Here is a 21655-nt window from a genome sequence, read left to right as displayed (position 1 = left end):
GCACTGAGAGAACCAGCATGCATTTAGGAGTCAGACAGGTGTGCGTGCTCAGTCGTGTTAAATGCAGTTTAACACCTCTAAATTTGGACCTTAGGCAGTCATTTATGTTTCCTGGTCCTCAGGTTCCTGCTGTGCAGATGGAGATGGTATCTGTTTCAGAATATTGATGCGGTAAGGACATAGTATCTTTCAGCGCATGTCCAGTTTTCAGATCTCTCTCTTTCGACTTTGGGGAGATCAGGAGAGACCAGTGACCCAGGGACACACATTCAATTGCCAACAAGGGTTTCCACTGCCAGAAGCCACAAAGGTGAGGAGGTGTAGAGTCCTGCAGTAAACTTTAAACCATTTTCTCCCATGCAAGTTGTTCTCCTGTCTGCCTGGGAGAACAGCCTCCCACAGTAATGCTTAAGCAAAAATGATTGTTTAGCCAAGTCAATTAAATCATTTGAGTGAAAATACTACAAGGAAGCCGGGTTAGGAAAAGAGTTTGGTGCTATGGGCATGGTGAGAATCTGTTCTTCTGTTTTAGGTAAATGTGTTAGATTGTCACTTTGGCAAGGTTAGAGTATTTCGCATCATAATGATGAGAGTCTCTGAGGACAGAAATGACAGGCTAAAGTAACTTTTCAGGTGATGTGGGTCAAATCTCTCATTTTCCAGATTTGGAGATAGGGTCTGAGGAGGTACAGGATCCACTGAGGTCATGTGGCCAGGGCCACACCCCAGTCCCTGGGAACATCATTTCTTACCTCCTGGGTCACAAGGCCTCCCTCTTCAGAATAATTCATCCTCTAAAACAAAAACTGCAGCAACTTCCTGCCTTCATTTAGGTGTGGAAATGTGGGGAGGGATGCAGCTAAAGTTAGTGATTCTCAGCATATGTTTGTGAGATTTTTTGAGTCATCACACAAACTTTAAAAATGATGCAAAAGACACATAGGAAATTGGGCAATCCTTAAGTGAAAATTTTAATTCTCAAAAAGCATATTTTCAACATCCCAATTAATCAAAGGAATGCATAAAACAATGAAATGATGTTTGACCTATGAAATTGGTGAACATTAAGAATGATAATAGTCAACACTACCAAAGATGTAGCAACCAAGCAGAAACTTTAAAAGCTCATAAACTTTGTCTCAGAATTTCTGCCTCTCCAAAATTAAAAATTCACGTGTAATGCTGTTGGCTGTAGTATCTTTTATAGTAGTGAAATATAATATAAAAATAACTATTTTATGATAATGCCAAACAGTGAACAATGTTTTTGAAAAATATTCAATGATATAAGGAAATGCTCATAATAAACCAAGTTAAAAAATACTAAAATGGCATATAGTCAATGTAAGTTTAAATTTGTACATATCCAATATCATTTCAACTTATCTAGGTATATATGTGTGTATGTATATGTGTGAGAGTATGTGTGTGTGTGTGAGAAAAATCTGGATGAATAAATGCAGAAATGTGCACAGTTATTTCTGGATGGTGAAACGGAGAGATTAGAGGCTATTTAAAATTTTCTTTTTCATATATTGATGTGTTTTTATAATCCTATATGGTGAATATATTACTTTAAGTATCTGGCAAAAATATTATTTAAAAAACAAATCTACAACTTGGATTTCTACAAGTCTACAATTTCTATTAGATTGCCTTTTCTATTTGACTCAAAATTTGCCATCGGTAGGATCTTTTGTGGATATGGAGTTTTCTTACATACAATGTCAGATTACATTAAACATTCTGAAAGTATACAATTAAAATACATATTAGCATCCCTTGCTATATGCACTATCATTTGACAAATCCAAAGCCTAAAACATATTTTTGGATGGATGAAACATTCAGAGAAACCATTTTCAGTATATACACCTCAAATTATACTAGGTGTATATATATTATATGTATCTAATGAATTATATATTAATATATAACATAGGTTAGATATTATATTTTATGTATTTTAAAATTCCCCATCTCTGTTAGGTGAGGAAGCAGTATTTGCTGTTCCCCAGTGGCCAGCATGGATTGTAGAAGCTATGAACACGAGGCCTGATAGGGAGTAGGGACCTCCTCCCTCCACTCCCAACGGGAGACCTCCACTCCCAATGAACTAGAAACCCTGAAGGGCTGACACTCTTAGTAGGTGAATGGCAGGGGGGATCTGCCTACCAAAGGGACATAGTAGAAGATGCCTATTTTGGTCTTGGTTTTGAGTGGTACTGAAGAAAAAAAAAAAACAGTCTCCTTTAGGAATTTCCAACCATGGGCTCATTCCTGGATTTGGAATCTGAATTCACACTACCTGGGTAAAAAAAGTTAAGTATTTTATGTCAGTACATATAATTGGGTCCCAGATGGCTCAGTGGTAAAGAATCCACCTGCCATTCAGGAGAGGCAAGTTTGATCCCTGGGTTGGAAAGATCCCTTGGTGAAGGAAATGCCACCCAATCCAGTATTCTTGCCTGGGAAATCCCACAGACAGAGGAGCCTGGAGGGCTACAGTCCACAGTGTTGCAAAAGAGTCAGACACAACTTAGTACCTAGACAACAAGCAATGTATAATGGGCATAACCCTCTCAGAACACTATCGGCTTGCTAAAATAAAAATACTATTTAGAAATGATGTTATGTATATATATTTTCTGTACCTTAGCCTTAATAATTATAGGATAATTTTGTCAGAAAAGAGGTCATTCGAAAGAAAAGTGTAAATATGGCTTTGTAAGCATTCCCACATCTAGTAATGAGATTGGTTGCATATATTTGTTTACTTTAGATACATTCTTTGAGGAAAATGTATGGCGGCTTGTGAGTAAATTTTTAAAAATTCCTAATGTTCCCTGGAGAAGGACATGGCTATCCACTCCAGTATTCTTGCCTGGAGAATCCCATGGACAGAGGAATCTGGTGGGCTACAATCCCTGGGGTCACAGAGGGTTGGACATGGCTAAAACAAATGAGCAGGCACGCATGCACAAGCATATACCCCAACTGTACAAGAATGGGCCTAATTCTTACTGAAACGCTTTTTGCTTTCATAACACCCATTCTTCTCAAGGTGTTCTTCTGACACTCAGGCTGTTCTTTCTTGGTCCCTTCTGTGAGTGTCTTCTATTATACTAAAGCTGCAGTTTTTAGAGCTCCCTAGGGCCAGTTCCTGGAGAAGGAAATGGCAACCCACTCCAGTGTTCTTGCCTGGAGAATCCCAGGGACGGGGGAGCCTGATGGGCTGCCGTCTATGGGGTCACACAGAGTCGGACACGACTGAAGTGACTTAGCAGCAGCAGCAGCATTCAGGTTAGAATGATTCCAGGGTGGTTGAGTTCCCAGGCACTTGACAGAGAAGCAAATGAGTCCTCTCTGTGGGGATACACCGAGAACCCAGACTTCAGTGTCGTTCCACAGGTCGAGTCCCAAAGAATAGAAGTTCAGAGTTTTAAAAGAAATAATTAAATATAAAAAGAAACAACCCACATGAAACATAAAACAGCACAACTAAGACCTGCAAGGATACTAACACTAGAAATACCGATTATGAACTAAAATATACTTAGTATGTTTAGAAAACTCAAAGAGGGCATTAAATAATAAAGGAAGAATAAACAATGAAAATCAACATGATAGTGGTGAAACTGAGCCACAAAAACCGTCTAGAAAGGAAAAATATAATAATAACAATTAGAAACCAAACAGATGCAGGTTAGATAAAACTGAAGAGAAAATCAGAAAGTAGAACACAGATATAAAAAAATGATCAGAAAGATGAACACAGAAAAAGACGAATGGCTGAAAGACATGGAGGAAGGCTGAGATGATACAACGGATATCCAGTCAGAATTCTAAATGAGAGAGAGGCCAAATTGGGGGGAGGCACTAAATCCTCAAATTCAGGAAGTCTAATGAATCACAACGGGGATAAATAAGTGAGAAAATCACACCTGACACAGCATCAAGAATATGCTGAACGCCAAAAACAAAGAGAAGAACCTTATAAAGTAGTCAAAAAGAATAAACTTCTTACAAAGGAGCGACATTCACACCAGCAGCAGTCTTTTCACTGACAAAAACGGAAGTCAGAGGCAGTGAAATTATTATTACTATTTCAAAGTGGAATGGGAAAGTAACTTTCTCTCCACCAAAGCTATCCTTCTAGAACAAAAGTGTAAAACATCTTTGAGCAAATAAAAACAAGCAGATACTATTAACAGATTCTTGCCAAAGACCTTAAAAAGACAGTAAGTCAGTACAGGAAAAAACCATAGAGAAAAGTACGATGCGAAAAGAAGGGACAAGAAAAACTAGTAAAAATGTATTTATATCTAAAAACATTGATGGCATAATGTCTAATTTGTAGGATTAAAAATGTGAAGGTTATACTTCAATAAAACTGTTTCAAAACACCAAGGTAGAACTTTGATTGTAGACTTCAAATTATTTACAATGGGGGAGAGCTGACTGAGTTAAAAGGTTGTAAGGCCCTTAGGATATTTAGCAGGAGTGTAAAGATACTAGCTTTATACTCTGTTAGTTAAATATATTCATTAAAAAATTTAGGGTAAACATTAAAAGAATAGAAATAGGATGTATAAATTCCAAACTACTAATGGGAAAAACAGACTTAGAAAAAAAATCCGCCCCCCCCCCCCGCTGCAAAAAAGGAGAAAAAACTATGAAAAGAAACAGAACAAATAGAAAGTACAGAATAGCATGATAGGAAAGAATTGAAATGTAATAGTAATCACTATCAATGTAAGTAAACTAAATGTTCCAGCTAAAAGATAACGATTGCCAAACTGAATTAAACAAAATGCTGCTATACTAGAGACTTATCTAAAAAGATGTTCTTGACGCCTCACAGAGCGACTTAATCTCATTCCTTGTTAAAGTTAAAATACAAATTATCTGATTCTACCAAAAAAAAGAAAAGAAAAAATGAAAGAGATGGGGAGAAGTGAAGGGAAAAGGAGAAAGGAAGAAAGTAGGAAGGGAAGCGGTGGTAACTCCTAGCTCTCAACATTGTAAGGATTCACAAAGTGCAGGTCCTTTTTTGCTGGAGAAACCAGGGTAGCAAGAGGAACAGATATGTGCAAACTTCCCTTTGTGAATAAAAATCTACTGGACTTTCTGAGTCTTTCTGAGTGCCTCCTTCACTCTCTGAATCATATGCAATAATTGAAGGGTTTGCTTTAACGTAAGTAGAGGGAAACAAAACAAGGGAAATAGCACCATGCTGTATTCCTAGATCAACAAACAGACTTGTGATCATTAAGAAGATCAAAATACATTTCTGTATATAGTTAGTCTTTGTTCATAGTTCCCAGTTCATGGTTCTCAAAACCCCTGGAATTTCCTAAGTGTGGAGAGCGACACAGCTGTCTTTCATTATGTTAATGAGGCAACTTTTAGAAAGCACCTAAGGATTGGGGCTGGTGGCTAATGGAGCCAACTGGATGATTAAAAGTTGGAATTTTCAGTCCCACTCCCTTCCAGCAAGGACAGATGGGTTGGAGACAAAGACAGCACTTCCCACCTGGTGTGAGGCGTTAGTTGCTCAGTCCTGTCTGACTCTTTGCGACCCCATGCACTGTAGCCCACCAGGCTCCTCTGTCCATGAAATTCTCTAGACAAGAATTCTGGAGTGGGTTGCCATTCCCTTCTCCAGGGGATCTTCCTGACCCAGGGATTGAACCTGGGTCTCCTGCGTTGCAGGCAGATACTTTACCGCTGAGCCAGCAGGGAAGCCCAAGATGGGCTGGAGGACAAATCAACTGCCAGGTGTCGATGATTTGATCAACTATGCCCATGTAATGAAGTCTCCATGGGTGCATATGTGCTACATCGGTTCAGGAGTGTTCGACTCTTTGCAACCCTATGGACTGTAGCCCACTTCTGTCCATGGGATTCTCTAGGCAAGAATAGTGAAGTGAGTTGCCATGCTCTCCTCCAGGGGATCTTTCTGATCCAATGACAGAGTTCAGAGAGTTTAGGGAGTTGGTGAACACCTGGAGATGCTGGGAGAGTGGTGCCTGGAGAAAGTTCCTGCCTTCCCCATGCCTCAGCTGGCTGCCCCTGAGTCATACCCTTTTACAATAAACCAGTGATCTAATAATGAAATGTTTCTCTTAGTTTTGTGAGATCCTCTAGCAAATTCATTGACCCCAAGGAGGGGTCACTGGAACCCCTGACTTACAGTCAGTCAGAAGCACAGGTAACAACTTGGACTGGTGACTTGCTTCTGAAGTAGGGGTGGAGAGGGCAGTCTTATAGGACTGAACCCTTAATCTGAGGAAAACTGATGCTATCTCTGGGCAGACAGTGTCAGAATTGAGTTAAATTCTTGGACACCCTGCTGGTGTCTGAGAATTCGTTGGTGCTACGTAGGAAGCAGCCCCAACCCCACCCCGACACATTTGAATTGAGTCCAAGAACTCAAAAGAACACTGCAATCACAGGTTTTTAGACGGTTAAGAAGTTTAGCGCCTATGTTTTCTTTCTTTTGAAGATAAGAGAGTTTCCAAATCTATCAAGTAATACTTGCTCATTACAAGGATGAGCTTACCTTGCCTTCTTTGAAATCTGTACATTAATTTTATTAATTTATTTGTTGGGTATGGAGGGTGAACAAAGGTTGAATTTATAATATATTCTTTGCCTTAGGAAAGCTTGGGACTATACATTTGTATTTATATAATTATTTATGGTTTAGTATCTTATCAGAAACATTCTACTTTATGAAGAATATTTATAACACTGTCTCAATTTCGATTTTCCCATGACCATTACAACAATTTGCACTGCAAACACTGCTGGCAAGCAACTTTTCAGGAACATACAAAATGAATAAAGCAAGGCACACCTACATTACTAAGTAGCCTGCCTTCAACTATCCAGCTTTAAGCATCTTTATTTAGACCATTCCCTTCATTTGAACTGGGCTGACTTGCTGTCAGATTACAGTGCCAAGTCTAAGAAGAAGTTAAATACCATGGACAGCTGCTTTCTAGGCCAATGACAGCCTAGCACCATAGCAGATCAACGGACCTCAGCAGCCAAGTCAGGCACATAGCAAAACACACCAGATGCCCTCAAAGTCCACTGCTTCACATCCTGCAGGATTCAAATTAATTCCTAACCATCCATGGAGAGGTTTATAGAAGAGGGTCCCAGTCATTTATAAATAAAAATACACTTAAATCTCTGCTTAGCATAGATGTATCAAAACCATAGTCAATGGCCTACTTACTGCAAGTAACATTCTACAAAATAAACTTTCAGGACTGCAAAGGTATTTGAAGATTTCCTTGGAGTTTATAATATCTTCCCTGCATATATTCACTGTATGTGAAATTAAGCTTATAAATATTTTAATATGACAAATATCACATGCCCCTAAGAGAGACAATGGCCTGCTTAACTCGATGATTCTCTGACATGAACTATAATATTCAAGAAATATTTTGAAATGCTCAAATTCAAAGTAATTTATTCTGATTCACTTTCCACTTAAGAACAAAAGATGAAAGAAAGGGAACTAACACTTACTGAACAACCCACATTTGCCAAGGACTATGTTAGCGGCTTAATATTCATTTCTTCATTTAACAATTTTTCCAACTTTATGAAGCAGGTATTATTATTTTCATTTTCCTAATTAGGAAACAGGCTCAGTGAGTTTATGTGACTTCTCTGAGGTTACAAGGCTTATTACACAGCTGAGTTAAAACCTTTTTTCCCTGAATCAAAGTCCAGGGTCTCTTTACTATGTCACGACACTAAATGATATATTTTTAAAGGATGATATTATCACTAAGAGATGTATAAAAAAATCAAATGAAAAAGCCGCACACCAGGTGGAATAGTTAAATAAAATGGGACGCTATTACTTAACTATGAGAAAAACATTCCATTTTTCATTTTTCCATGCTCCATAGTTGTCCCATCATCAATAATGAAACCAAATGAAGATTTTCAACTTGTTCATGAAGCAAGTAGTTTCAAAGATATTTCACAGCCTACGGCTCAGCAGAATTGATGAGTTTCCAGGAAGAACCATGATGACTTGTATAAAAATATCTAAATATGTTTCCATCACATTCCCATACCCCCCTGCTCTATAACTGCACATAGGAAACAATGAGGTAGTCTTGCCTAAAACAGGCTTAGTATTTTGTTTCCTCAATTCTTGTATAGCACATTCCTCTCTATGAAGACTCCATCAAGGAATGTCTTTGGCTTGGAGTCTTTCTCTGAGCGTTCTGATGATGTTAGAAGCACTGACTTAGGTAGGAAAGGGGGGTGGGGTACACAGCCAGAAATCAACTTTTTAGATCAGAGAACAACAGCACCAAGCTTAAGGACCGTCTCTCCTTGAGACACCTTCTGTTCAGTGCTCAAAGAGCAAAATTTCCACAAGATTCTGAAATCAGGCATCTGATACAGACCAGCTGCTGAAAAAACTTTTTTCCAACAAAATTCAAAGGTGAAATTGGCAAGGTGAAATTTCGTAAAGGAAATCACACATCAATATGTATTAGTCCACCTAAAAATATCTGTGTTCTAGTATACCAAACAAGACATAGCAATGTTAAAAAATTCTGGTCCCATGATAATTTATAGTTCAATCTAGTTTCTGAATGCCAAAATAAATGATAATCATTAAATGAAACAACTAAATCTATTTGGTGCTCAAAGGAAAACAATACAATGAACATATTTTTTGGGTAAATCTGAAAAAGGAGATATAGTCATGAATATAATCTGCTTTCTTTTTTAATTAGGTAAGTCCAGAATTCCAAATTTTTTTAGATGCACAATATTAAGCATAGCAAAAATTATGGATATAAATAACAACTTCAAGAAATCTCAGCCTAAGTTATTGACTTTTAAATTACCATAAAAATGACATGACAGTCACCTATTATAGTAGGGTAAAAATCCTGCAAGAGCTGATTTAATGAGTGACATAATTTATTAAAAACTGTCTGTAGACCATACTTTAAAAGTTATTACTAAATGCACAAAACCAGCTTCTCCCTTCCTAGCAGAATACAAAATACCCCTGCAATCTTCAATACATCATTGGACCACTCTGCAAATTCCTTTTTCATACTTGTTGCCAACATAACGTTTAGCCGAGTTCTGTGTCTAAGTTAATGAAGTTCCACTGTGCCGTAACAAAACGAAAAGTACTGAGTTCTCAAAAAGACTTTTTATCCTTGATGTGCCCAGGATATTTATAAGGCACCAAATCATTTCCTTGCCTCTAAAAAATCTGCCTTTCCCTTGGCAACTGTTCAGCATTCTAATTGGAATAAACACATAGACTACTAATGCAAACCACTTAAACTTGCAGTCAGTTTTGAGAAGATAGCTTGAGGGATCATCTTTTGGGCTACAAAATTAGACCAGGGAGGGGGCTCCAGTGATGACCCTATCTTATGCCCTTAAGGACACAGACTAGTATCACATCTGAATATTATTTGCCATGGTTTTTTTTTCCTTACTACAGTTTCTAAGAAACAACCATACACTGAGTGATAGGTTAACAAAAATACATTCCAGAATATTTCTCTTTTGCATGGAATAAATAGAAATATCACTAGTAGATTTTTTGTCTGCACTTTGCTTGTTTCATGGCTGCTACAAAAATGATAGATGGTCACGAAACTTGAACATAGAGGAATTATGCTAAATTAATATCATTTTTTTCTTCACTCTGGATAAACATCTCACCCTCCACTTAACATCTGTTTTCTGCATACATGAGAATTTCCCCAGATGCTAGAATGAAAAATCTGCATATGTATTTCGGTTTTCTGTTTAAAATCACAATCTTGAGATGACATTCCAATGTTAGGATATAAATCAAAACTGCATCACTCTACTTAACATAAAATTTTATTAATTTTCCCATTAGTAAACATTACTGATTATTTTAAAAGACTAACCTATATTTTTTCAGATCAATTTCTTCTAAGTTCTTTACCAGTTTACTTGCTACCTATGTGATAGGATGACCACTGTTGTCTTTAAAACCCCCTCAAGTCCTACTCTAGAAAATACTCTGGGTCATGTTTAACATGGTGTGCAAAATGGGCCATCGAGCTACAGAGGCAGGCAGCATGGCTTGCCACTGACTCTCATGGATCCTGATCCATGCCTGGTCAAGTGGTCTGAAGCACACTGTGTGGATCAAGAAGCATGGCCATGACCCACTTGAACGACCAATCGTGCGAGGCTCTAGGCTGCTGACTTACAGGTCCATATTTGGGGACACAAACATACTTTCTTTGCTGAGCACCTTAAAGAGATGGTTCATTATAACTGTCATATGTTCATTTAAATAGAAAAAGCCCTGCAATGTGCAAAGCACACACACATATTTTCCCATGAAAATAAAACTGCTCACAAAATTGCTATGCCTCCTTGAACAAAATAAGACACAAATAACTGCTGAGTCTTCTCTGGGAAGCTTATGTAACCTATATTTACAAATGCTTTACTCTGAGGCAAACAGATGAGAATTTAGTAGACATTCTCCAGAGTACCCCCAAATTTTTCCCACTGTGATAGTCTGGCTATCAGAGAACTGCAGAAAGAACCCTGCTATCCATTACAGCCCCCAACGCCATCTGATTAAAAAAGCGGCAGATCTCAAAAACTAAGAACTCAGAGCTATGGCCAAGAAGAACATTAAATAAACAACCACTGCCACCAACCTTTGGTTGGGCTTCTGGCGCTGTCACCTTGACGACTTTGTTGCGATTTATCATTTGCTTCACCCATCTTTCTACTTGGACGTTGAATTTCATGAAAACCACATAGCCAAAGTAAGCTGTCAAGAGAAGCAAGCTCTCCCACCACATGATAAAGTTATCCAGGAAAAATATGATCAGCATGATTAAGTCAATGATGTAGAAGGACACATCCCGAAAGAGCGGCCACCATGTCAGGTTTAAGATTTCTCTGGAAAACAGAGCACACATGCCAATGACAAAGAGGATATTGAACACCGCTGAGCCCACGATTGTGCCAATGCCAACATTGCTGTGAGCAATAAATACCCCTATGAGAGACGTGAAAAGTTCTGGCGCTGAGCCCCCGGCAGCCATAAAGGTGGCCCCAGCCACATCGTCAGATATGCCCAGTTTTTCAGTGATGACAGTCAATGAGGGAACAAAGAACTCATCACAGACAATGGCTAAGGCTATGAACATGTAGATCATCCCAATGACATGGAGAATGATGGCGCCTTTTCTTCGTTGCTCGAGGGAAAAGATGTCTCTGGGGTAGTCTCCTTGGGCATGATCTGTACTATTCTCAGATATGCCTTCCTGAGAAAGAGCTGGCTGTGGAGTATAATCTTGAATCTTGTCATTTAAATCTAAGAGAGTTCTTTCGTGGTAACTGTGTGCTGCCCCGGGGCCACTGGCACCCCTGGCCTCTCCTGTGCTGTGTGTCTCTGTCTCAGAAAAGGCACTGATTGAAAACGGGACAGTGCTAATGGCTACCAGGCCAATGAAAAGGCCTAGGATTCGAATCAACTTCAGTTTTTTCCTGACATTATAATGTCTCCTGCAGCCAGACGGTGACTTATCTGAATACCATTTCTCAAGGAAAGAGATGGTGGCGCTTTGGTGCAGATCCATCCTGGGTCTTCTGGTGGATGTGATGGTTTTAAATTTGTAGACTCAACCAGATGGTTCTTTCATACTTTTCCTTACAGGTAACAGTGCTTGTGAGGCGCTTCCACAATCAGGGATTCTTAGGCTTCACAGGAAATATTTTCAACATTTATGCTTAAATAAAAATAAAAACAAGGATACGTGAGTCATAAAATCATGTATTTTTTTTTTACAAAACAATTTGGCAGATATGAAAAAAATCCTATCCTATAGCCAGCCATGTGACTTTGGGTTAAATTCCTTAATTCTTCTGTGCTTCAGTTTCCCCATTTCAAAAATTAGGACAATCACAGCACCTACCACCAAGGAATGCTTTGAGGATGAGTTAAAAGATATGAAGCATTAAGAGGAGGATGTGACATCTTAGGCACTTATTAAAATGTGTGTACAAAGGCAAACACTTGGGTAAACACATAGATACATATTTGTGTGTGTTAAATAAAAAATGTTATAGATGTAGATGAAAATCTTCTTATCCCACCTTAAATCATGAAACAAATAACATCCCAGTGCTCAAAAAGGTATCACTTCCTTTAGAATTATCTACATATTTGACAACCAAACCATCGCCTTTTCTTTTGGTCCAATTATATAATTCCAGTTGCAGGCACACTTTTCGGATTTAATCTGTCACTTGGAAAGGGCTGAGTGCTGGAGGATCAGCACTCTTTTTCTGGACACTTAATACTCTCAGGCTCTTATTTTTCATGAAAACCCTCTCCAGTATATCAAATATAGATAAGAAGCCCTTTAAAATTAAGTTTAAAAGAATGTTCTGATGACGTGAACAAACTGTCTTTTCTAAATATCTAGATATTATTTTCAGCTAAAGCTTAAAAAAAAACCTTCAGTCATATTTAAAATACACAACTTGGTAAATCAAACAACTCCTAACAAGTAGGCTATTTCAAGAGATCAACTATGTATTTCATAAATAATATGCACGTTGCAGTAATACCTCTGTCCACAAAAATCTGCCCAAAATAGCCCCAACACTGACCCTCTAGTAGGTTAGACAGCCAAGCAGTTTTCATTCTCAGCCTCCACAGAGAAGGTGAAATACCTAGATATGACAGTTGACATTCTGAAGATCCCTTTTTAAAATTTCTTTAAAAAACGGTTTTGATCGGGGGGGGGGTGGTTTATTCTCGTATTAACGATTTCATTTTAGAGGCATTCGCTGAGATCATCTCAGGTGTAAAACAAGCTAAACATGCGCCAGTTACACACTGAGATTAGCTGGAACTCAGGTTTGCAGAGGGAGCCCAAACCAACCCAGGCTGAGATGCAGTTCCTCCTGAGATAAACCTAACCCCGCACAGATTCCTGGCTGGCTGGCAGATGTCTATGCTTAGCGTGAACGATTAAGCGACTCACTGCGCCCCGGGGATCGTCACAATGCTGGGCCGGGGCAAACAGCACGGCCGGACTCAACTCCCAGGGTGCGCTATCGGCTCCAGCCGGAGCCTAACTCGACCTGCAAAACCACCGCTCCGCTCCACGCGAGCTGCCTCCGCCGGCCAAGTGCACCCCCAGCCGCGCCCCAACTTTGCCTTTTGTGGTCCCAAACTTTCCCTGGTGGGTTCACAGGAAAATAAAACTAAAGGACTGACGCCTCACTAGAGAGCCGGGAGCGGGGATGCAGCTTGGGGAAGGGCTTGGCCGGCATCTCCCAGAATCGCTGGTGGGTAGCTGGGGAAGGGGAGTGCCCCTCTTAGCGCCTCCCCGACAGCAGGCCCCCCACGACCCCGAGCCGGAAGCTGGGCGGTCTGGGTGGGAGAAGCACGGGGGCTCAGAAGCCGCACCCGGGAGCGGAGAGAGTTGGCTAACTCCTCTCGGGGCCTGGGGCGCCCAGGTCCACCGCGAAGCCACCTGCGAGTCTGCCGCCGGATGCACGCCATCCGGATCCAGGGACCCCGACCTCTGCGGCCCCCGAGCCCGGCGGCTGGTCTGGGTTCGGCCGCCCGCACTTACCGGGATCCGCCAGGAAGACGCGCACACGGCGGCGGCCCGAGCGCGGCCCGCCGCTCCGGCCCTCCGCCTCCCTGCTCCGAGGCCCGGGCTGCGGCTCGCACTCGCCGCGGCGCTCGCCGTCCGGGGCTGGGCTCGGGAGGAGACTGAGCCGCCGCGAGCCCCGCGCGCCGCCTCTGGCGCTGCCGGGCCCCCTCGCGCCCCTCCTCCCGCCTCTGCGCGGGGAGCGCGGCCGCAGCGCGCTCGGCTCCCGCGCCCTCTGCTCCACGCCTCCTGGGCGCAGAGGCGACGCCGGCTGCGGTCTCTTAGGAGATTTCTCCGCAGTGGGGACAGGGGTCAGGATTTGCAGACGGGCAAGGACGAAGAGGAGAAATCACACAGGTCGGTGACGCGCCTGACTCCTGAGACCTGAAAGTATTGCCAACTTTGGGGTCGTCTCTGCCAGGCCCCTTCTCTCCAATTATCTGCAGCAAGTGACAGCAGTCACATATTTGCTTAGGAGGCGATGTAATGTGTAATGATGGTAAAGGCGATCACTGAAAAGGCAGGGAGGCCTGCAGGGTTGTGTGTCCAGGCCCACGGTTTCTGAAGTCTCGGCTTTGGCTAGTTGGGACCCTGAAGGATCATTAGTCTTGCAGGCTGACCTTTAATTTTGTGGCTGATGAAGCTGAGACCCAAGACTGTCATTCTGAGTCATAGACAGCGTTCATACGCTGGCCTCTGGACTTCGTCCCAGTGCTTTTACCTGCTCTGGCAGGAAAACAAGCCCCTAGACCACAAGAAATTGAGTCAGGCTTGTTGGCGACTGGAGGCAAAATCTGGGCCGAAGAGTGGGCGAAGATGAGACAGACCGGCTACTGGCGGAGGCCGCATTTACCTGACCCTGTGATAACCGCCAGAACTGCCAAGAGATACTCACTAGGAGAAGCCTTTCATCAGACGTTTTCCCCTCTCCTTATCCTCCACCCCCTTCCTGTTTTCCACTTAGGGTTTCTTCATGCTTTCCTGGGACTAAGGGAAACGTTGGTCGTATCTGGAAAATGGTTAGGGTTACCTTTGACTTTGGGTAAAACTTTATACTCAGACCTCTACACATCCCTGATAAGTCAAGAGAAGCCTTGAGAAATTTGAAATCTCTTTTTCTTCCACCAAAGCCAGGCATTTAAGATTATTATCTTGCTAAGGATTTAAGGTCTTATTCTGGAAGTCATTGTGTGAATTTTTAATATTTGCCTGTTATTTTGGAAGATTCCAGACAGTTGCAAATAGGACAGTATAATGAACCTCCAATGGGGCCATCACCCTCCTTGAACAACCATCAACTCACTGTCAATCATATTTCATTTATACCCATTTTCTCCATCCCATCATTTTAAAGCAAATCCAAGATAGTATATCATTTTAATTGTAGATATTTACAGAAATCAAGGAAGCTATCAATCACTTCCAGGTTAATGTCAGGAAGACTAAGGAATCAATTGAAATAGGCTCCCCCTAGGCAAGGATGGATCAATCTGAGCACCAAAATTTGATAATAATTGCAATTGTTTCAAATGTATCAAGTATGATTATATCTGTAAGTTCATAATGATTCTATAGTAACTCGATAGGTCACTGTTGATGGGTAAGAAGGAATGAACTCATTATTTTGAAATTGTTTTAGAAAAAAGAAAACAATCATGGATTTAATTTGTCTTTTCCATACAAATTGGACTTCAGGGTAATCAATTGAGCATGTGTGCTAAGTCCCTTCAGTCCTGGCTGACTCTTTGCAACCCCAAGGACTGTAACCCACCAGGCTCCTCTGTCCATGGGATTCTCCAGGCAAGAATACTGGAGTGGGTTGTCATGCCCTCCTCCAGGAGAGCTTCCTGACCCACGGATGGAACCCAAGCCCCCTGCATTGGGAGAGCCACTGGACCACCATGGAAGTTCCACATCATTGGAATTTTTTTACAGAAAGAAATGGCTCTAGAGTTATAGTGATAATAAACAATTTTACATTGTTTTTGACTTGACATTTAGTCTAAAGGAAAACAAAATTCGACTAAACTTTCTTAAGGGCAAAGTGAAAGAAAGAAAACTTGAGTGAGCCAGGAAGTTGTGGGCAACAAAAGTAAAGATGAAGTATTTATATTTTACTTTGTCAGTTTAACCATCTCTTTTTTTCCCTCTCTTTGACACGATACTGTTTTTCCTACTTTCTATTATAATTTCTGACTTCTCTGTTATCAATATCTATAGGCAATAGAACATAAATGAAGGATTCAATGTGCACAAAAAGCATAGTTCCCAACCTTGACTGTTGTTAAACCTTAGAACCGATGGGTGATAGTTTTAAAAGACTCCCGACAATGACCTCCTTCTTTTCCCTTTATTACGAGCTCCTTGAGGGCAAGAATCAGTATCATGTATTTTCCAGCATCAAGCACAGTGCTTGACATCCATTCAGCATATAGCTTTGGAATGAATTAATGAGTTGCAGCAAACGCAGTTCACTTAAGGAGAGTGGGCCAGTCAGAAGGGTACAGGTTATAGGGCAGTAACAAGGAGCTCAGAAAATCACAGTGACTTAAAACAACAACGGTTTCTGTTTCTCATTCCCACTACCTGTGCTCTGTGAATTTTGCTGTGTCATCCTCATGCCTGTCTCCAAGTTGGTCACTATCTAGAACATTGCCAGTTGCTGTCACAAAGAAAAGATACATGGCAGATTTTGTACTTGCTTCAGTTTGGAAGTGATGTAATAAGTCTACTTGCACTTCACTGACTAAAGCAAAAAGCATGGCCATATGTATCTTCAAGGAAGCAAGAAAGTACAGTTGCACTATGTGATTGGGAGAAGAATGGTAAGATTTGGTGGTCAGCACTAATGACTTCCATGATGGAGCAAAAAAAAAAAAAGAGAACTAACATTTATTATGCACGTACCATGAACTAGAAGTTTTCACCTATCTCTTCTCAATCTCATGAGTTTTTGCGCTATTACTATTCCCATTTTACAGATGAATAAACTGAGGCTCAGTGAGGCTAAGTAGCTTGCCAATATTAAGCAGCTCTCATTTGTACCCTATATTGGCTCCAAAGTCCACATTCTTTCTGCTAATCCTCACTGTATATGACTGAAGTTGTTGGTCCCTGCCTAAGTAACAGCAAGCTGCCTTTTTCCTGTGGGATTACATGCTTAGGTGATTCCAGCGAGTTTTTTTTTTTTTACCACCAGCTGGTCTACAATCTAGCATAACTATCTATTTTCTAAGAGGATCCATTTTGCATAGTTAAAAGTCAAAATAAATATCAAGATAAAAGCCCAGTGTGCTCTAAAAATGTTCTTCTCAGATCTCCAACCCTGAGACGACTTTGTTTTCCTTTGCATTTGGCTCATTTTTTGGCCAGTGGCTCTCCCCTTCCAGTTCAATGAGAACCATAAAAGCAGAAAAAAAATACCTGTGGGGTTAAGGGAGGCAGTACAGGCTTCTTTGCTTTTGACAGTGGTTTCTGCAATAGCACTTAAAGCAACACACCCAAATCATTGCTCTTTCTTCTTTCTCTTCTTCCTCCTCTTCTTCAATCTATTTAGGAAATGAGAAATGATGAATGCCTGTTATTTTTACATTAGGGACAGAAATATTTTCTAGGCTTAAATGCTCAGGAAACACAAAAATTGAATTTCTCTTTGCCGTACCATCTCAGCTCTAGGGCTCCTGGGCACCGAGGTAGGTGTAATGTTGAGGCAGGGCTCAGAGGAGGGTGGGAGTGCAGGCCATCCATCAGTTGCATCAAGCAACCTGCAGTCTAACACTCTGGCTGGCTTCCTGATTCCTGCAGGGACCTTCTGAGTGACCTCCAGGGTTCCCCAGCCTCTCAGAGCCACATCAGCAAGGAAATAAGGATAAATAATACTGGTAAAAGGAGATACACCAGGGAAGAGGCCTCAATTCTGGACAGCCCATCCAGAGGGCAAGCCAGGAGTGCTTCTTTCTAAAAGCTCGAAAAGTTGTGCTCCTGCTGCTTTCCTCCTTAAACTTCATTCTCTCTTTACCTATCTCTGACTGAGAATTCCAATATAAAGTTCAAATATTGGAATAGAAGTGTGCCTTGAGCCAATAGGAATATGCTACTGTCTCCTTGGTTTTGAATACTGAAATAAAATTCCTGTTTTAGTCACTTCTTACAAGTAGTATGAATGAGTCACTATTCTTTTTCCCAGCTCAAGGGTCTCAAACTCTTCAGTTCGGCAGCACCCAAACTCTCCATATAATGAATGCACGTGTGTGGTGGGGAGGGGTCCTAATATCGTGGGAGCAGGCGTCCCCTGGTCTAGAACTAGGACTCAGTCCATAAATCTACTTGGTATTCATGCTCACCATCTTCCCAAATTAGCCTTTATTGCTAAAAATAGTGATCATTTCTCTATCACTCCACCTGACAATCCTTTTTGCTTATTTCTCAGTTTGTTCAGAATGAAAATGGAAGACAGGTGACATATAATGAACTCCTTAAATATGCAAAAGATTAGGTTGGCCAAAATATTCATCTGGGTTTTCTATAACATCCTATAGAAAAACCCGAATGAACTTTTTGGCTAACCCAATATTTCTACATGGCTCATAACTCCTTCTTTCTGGTCCCTAGCGATGAATCATTTTCAAAGGTTTTGTTGTCTTATTTTTTTTTTTCCCCTAGTATTTATCACAATCTTTTGAGTTAGTAGGATCATTTTATTATCACAAGATTTTTCTGATTTGAATGTTAGCTGTTAAATTCCTATTGTGGAAGAAAAAGATTTGTTCCTCTTACAATATTCACCACCCCCAGCCCCCAAAGCCCTCATCTCTACATAACCCTGTCCCCAACCTTTCAATATAGCCATGTCGCCATTCAGAATAAATGAATATTCACATCCTTTAATGAACACATTTTAAATTATGCAAACATAATCATTGGTTGAGTTGCAGAGTATACTAATTCACTTCAAACTCTCTGATAGAACTGTACATTTCCCCTCAGTATTTTTAGGTGGAGGGAATTTCAGTTGATCTGCAAGTTTCATGTTTTCCCCTTCAGGAGACATCAGTCCTGGAGCCCCATGCCTGCCTGTTGCCACGTGAAGCAACAGCTGCCCAGACCTGCTACATGGGTATCATCCTGGGAATTCTCTTTGTGTTGACAGCCCTGTTTCCTCAATCCTCTTTTCTTCTTTACTTTCCTGCTAATTGGAGCACAGCCTCCAGTGTCTTCTGTGGAGTCCTGCCCCAAGGCCACAGACACGGAGCCCAGGACCAAGATCACCTCTGAAATTGACTGAGCTTCTTTGTAGCCATTGCCAAAAGCCCCCATGATCATCACCTGCAGGCTTCTCGATCCCATTTTAGACAAAAATGCCCACCACTGTGCTCTCCCTGTAGCCCCTTAACCAATCACCTAAAGCCAGCCTTTCAGCAGGAATTTTCTTTGTCTTGAGGCTGCAAAAACTAATCCATGAAAACCATCGACTTTCTCTGGTGGTCAACCCACTGTACTTGCAGTGCCTACATTAAACTGTGCTCTTTGTTCTTTATAAACTCACCCCTTTCTGCAATACTTTGTGTCTGGACATTCCTTTCCAACTCGCGTTCTGACTGCCACATCTTCAGAAGGGGACATGGGAGAAATCTTGAATGCTTGTGTGTCTGAAATGTCTTTATCCTCCTCTTATGCTGTGTTCAAAGCCTGGCTTTGTGTAAATTCTTGGGTAAGAAATGATTGTCTCTTGGAATTTTTAAGGCACTTATTTATTTTCTGTCTTTGATGTTTCATTGTTGCAGTAGAGAAGCCTGATGCTGTTCGGATTCCTTGTCCTTTTTGATGGGATCCAGTTGCTTTTTAAAGAAGATTTTAGAGCCATCCAATTTCTCACAGTATTGTAAAGCTTCATGATAATGTTCCCTGCAGTAGATCTTTTTTCATTCTTTTTTTTTTTTCTTCTTTAGAAACTCATATATGTCTGGGAAAATTACTTTTGTGTATACTTAAAAAATAATTTTCTTCTCTTCATTATCTGTGCTTTTTTGGTATTTCTGTTTGATTTTGAAATTGCTTGCCTGATCCTCTCAGGAAGATATTTTTTCCCTCCATTTTCCATCTCTTGAGAGATTCTTGGTGTTATCATTTCACCCTTCTAATGTTAAAAAATTTCAGCTTATTCCATTTTTAATTTTTAAAAGTTCTATTTTGGTCTTTGCACATTTCTTTTATGTATAGTTTCCTGTTTCTATTCCTTAGGTCAGTTAGCATCTCTTCTCTCTTTGAGGCACTGTATGCTTGGACTTTTTCTGCTTTGTTCACTGCTTTATGGTTCAACATCTAGAAAAAATGATTGCCCAGTATAATAAGCATTCAGTAAGTATCTTTGAATGAGTGAGAATATTTATTATGCTTATTGCAAGTTTTCGTCTTCTCCCTGAAGTTTCAGTTTCCTACAAGTTCCTTTTTGCTATTTGTTCTGGCTTATTTATCATTTCACAGGCCTTTGTAAAATGTCTGGTCTGCTTGGTATCTATTAATAGCTGAGGAAAAGACTCTGATGCTGGGAAGGATTGGGGGCAGGAGGAGAAGGGGACGACAGAGAATGAGATGGCTGGATGGCTTCACCGACTCTATGGACATGAGTTTGAGTGAACTCCGGGAGTTGGTGATGGACAGGGAGGCCTGGCGTGCTGTGATTCATGGGGTCGTGGAGAGTCGGACACAACTGAGCGACTGAATGGAACTGAAGACACTAAAATGCTAATTCAGAGCTCAAGGGTTTTACTCTATGGTAATCAAGTGGGGACTCAGCCATTCCATTGCTAGAAGCACAAGGGTCAGGATCTCCATAATTTAACTTGGGCTGATCCACTTCTCCATAGAAGAGGTCTCAAGCTCCTCTCAGAGCTATTTATTCCTAGTGGCTGGCGTTATGAGAGCTGAGCAAGAAAAGAAGTTGGAGGAGTTTCATTTTTCAATTGATCGACGTTAAGGTAGCTTACACTTGACCATGGATTTGCTCAATATCCCTGTCAACCGTGGGTGAGTTTCTTCAATGGGTCAATCTCAGTCTTCTGTCAAGCGGGAGGGGTTATCTCCTGGCTATACAGGATGGGAGGGTTGAGTTTCTTCAATGGGTCAATCTCAGTCTTCTGTCAAGCGGGAGGGGTTATCTCCTGGCTATACAGGATGGGGACAGGTCTTTAAAGATCTTATTACTTCTTTAAGACTTTCAACCAAACTTCCTATTTTTAGCTCCATCCTGTATCCCTGCTCAGTTGGTTTTCTGTTTTTGCTATAACAAGCTAGCTTAAAATTAGTGTCTTAGAAAAACATATATTTATTACTTTACAGTTCTATAGGTCAGAAGTCCAGTATGGTCTCACTGGACTGAAGTCAAGGTGTCAGCAAAGCTCCTGGTGTCAGCAAAGACCCTTTCTTGGAGGCTTGTGGGGAGAGTATGTTTCTGCTCGTTCAGATGTTGGGGGATTTACTTCCATACAGTTGTAGGACTGAAGTATCTATTTACTTTCTGGCTGTCAGCTGGGGTCACACACAGAAAAATCTCTTTTTGTGGTTCATAATGAAGGCTAATAGATCACAGATGTTTTGTGTTTAATCATTTAGTTTTATTCGGTCCACTTTGGTGCTACAAATCTGCTTAGAGAGAAAGAGAGAGTCCTCTCTCCTCCTTCACATTCCAGTTTATTTGTGCTGTGCTCAGTTGTACAGACATGTCCTACTCTTTGCGACCCCATGTAGCCCGCCAGGCTCCTCTGTTCATGGAATTTTTCAGGCAAGAATGCTAGAGCAGGTTGCCATTTCCTACTCCGGGGGATCTTCCCAACCCAGGGATCAACCTGCATTTCTCACATCTCTTGCACTGGCAGGAGGATTCTTTACCACTGAGCCACCAGGGAAGCCCCCAGTTTATTTACATGGTGCATTAGTTTCCTTGGGCTGCCAAAACAAATTATCACAAACAT

The 21655-nt window shown here is 41.0% G+C and overlaps 1 protein-coding gene across 4 annotated transcripts in view; it reads right to left on the bottom strand.

The window, feature by feature from the left end:
• The window catches only part of SLC24A2 (solute carrier family 24 member 2), a 287097-nt gene extending 275443 nt beyond the window's left edge, over window positions 1-11654 (bottom strand). For all 4 annotated transcript variants that reach the window (XM_055428161.2, XM_088837683.1, XM_088837684.1 and 1 more), the window contains exon 1: window positions 10725-11654. In XM_055428161.2, coding sequence (XP_055284136.2) covers window positions 10725-11654 — 930 coding nt within the window. The remainder of the gene's footprint in view (window positions 1-10724) is intronic.
• Between the last annotated feature and the right edge of the window lie 10001 nt (window positions 11655-21655).

Source organism: Moschus berezovskii, chromosome 7 (assembly GCF_049115385.1).
Source record: "Moschus berezovskii isolate FMDL1 chromosome 7, NW_MosBer_1.0, whole genome shotgun sequence".
Lineage (NCBI taxonomy): Eukaryota > Metazoa > Chordata > Mammalia > Artiodactyla > Moschidae > Moschus > Moschus berezovskii.
This window is presented reverse-complemented; position numbering and strand designations above follow the sequence as displayed.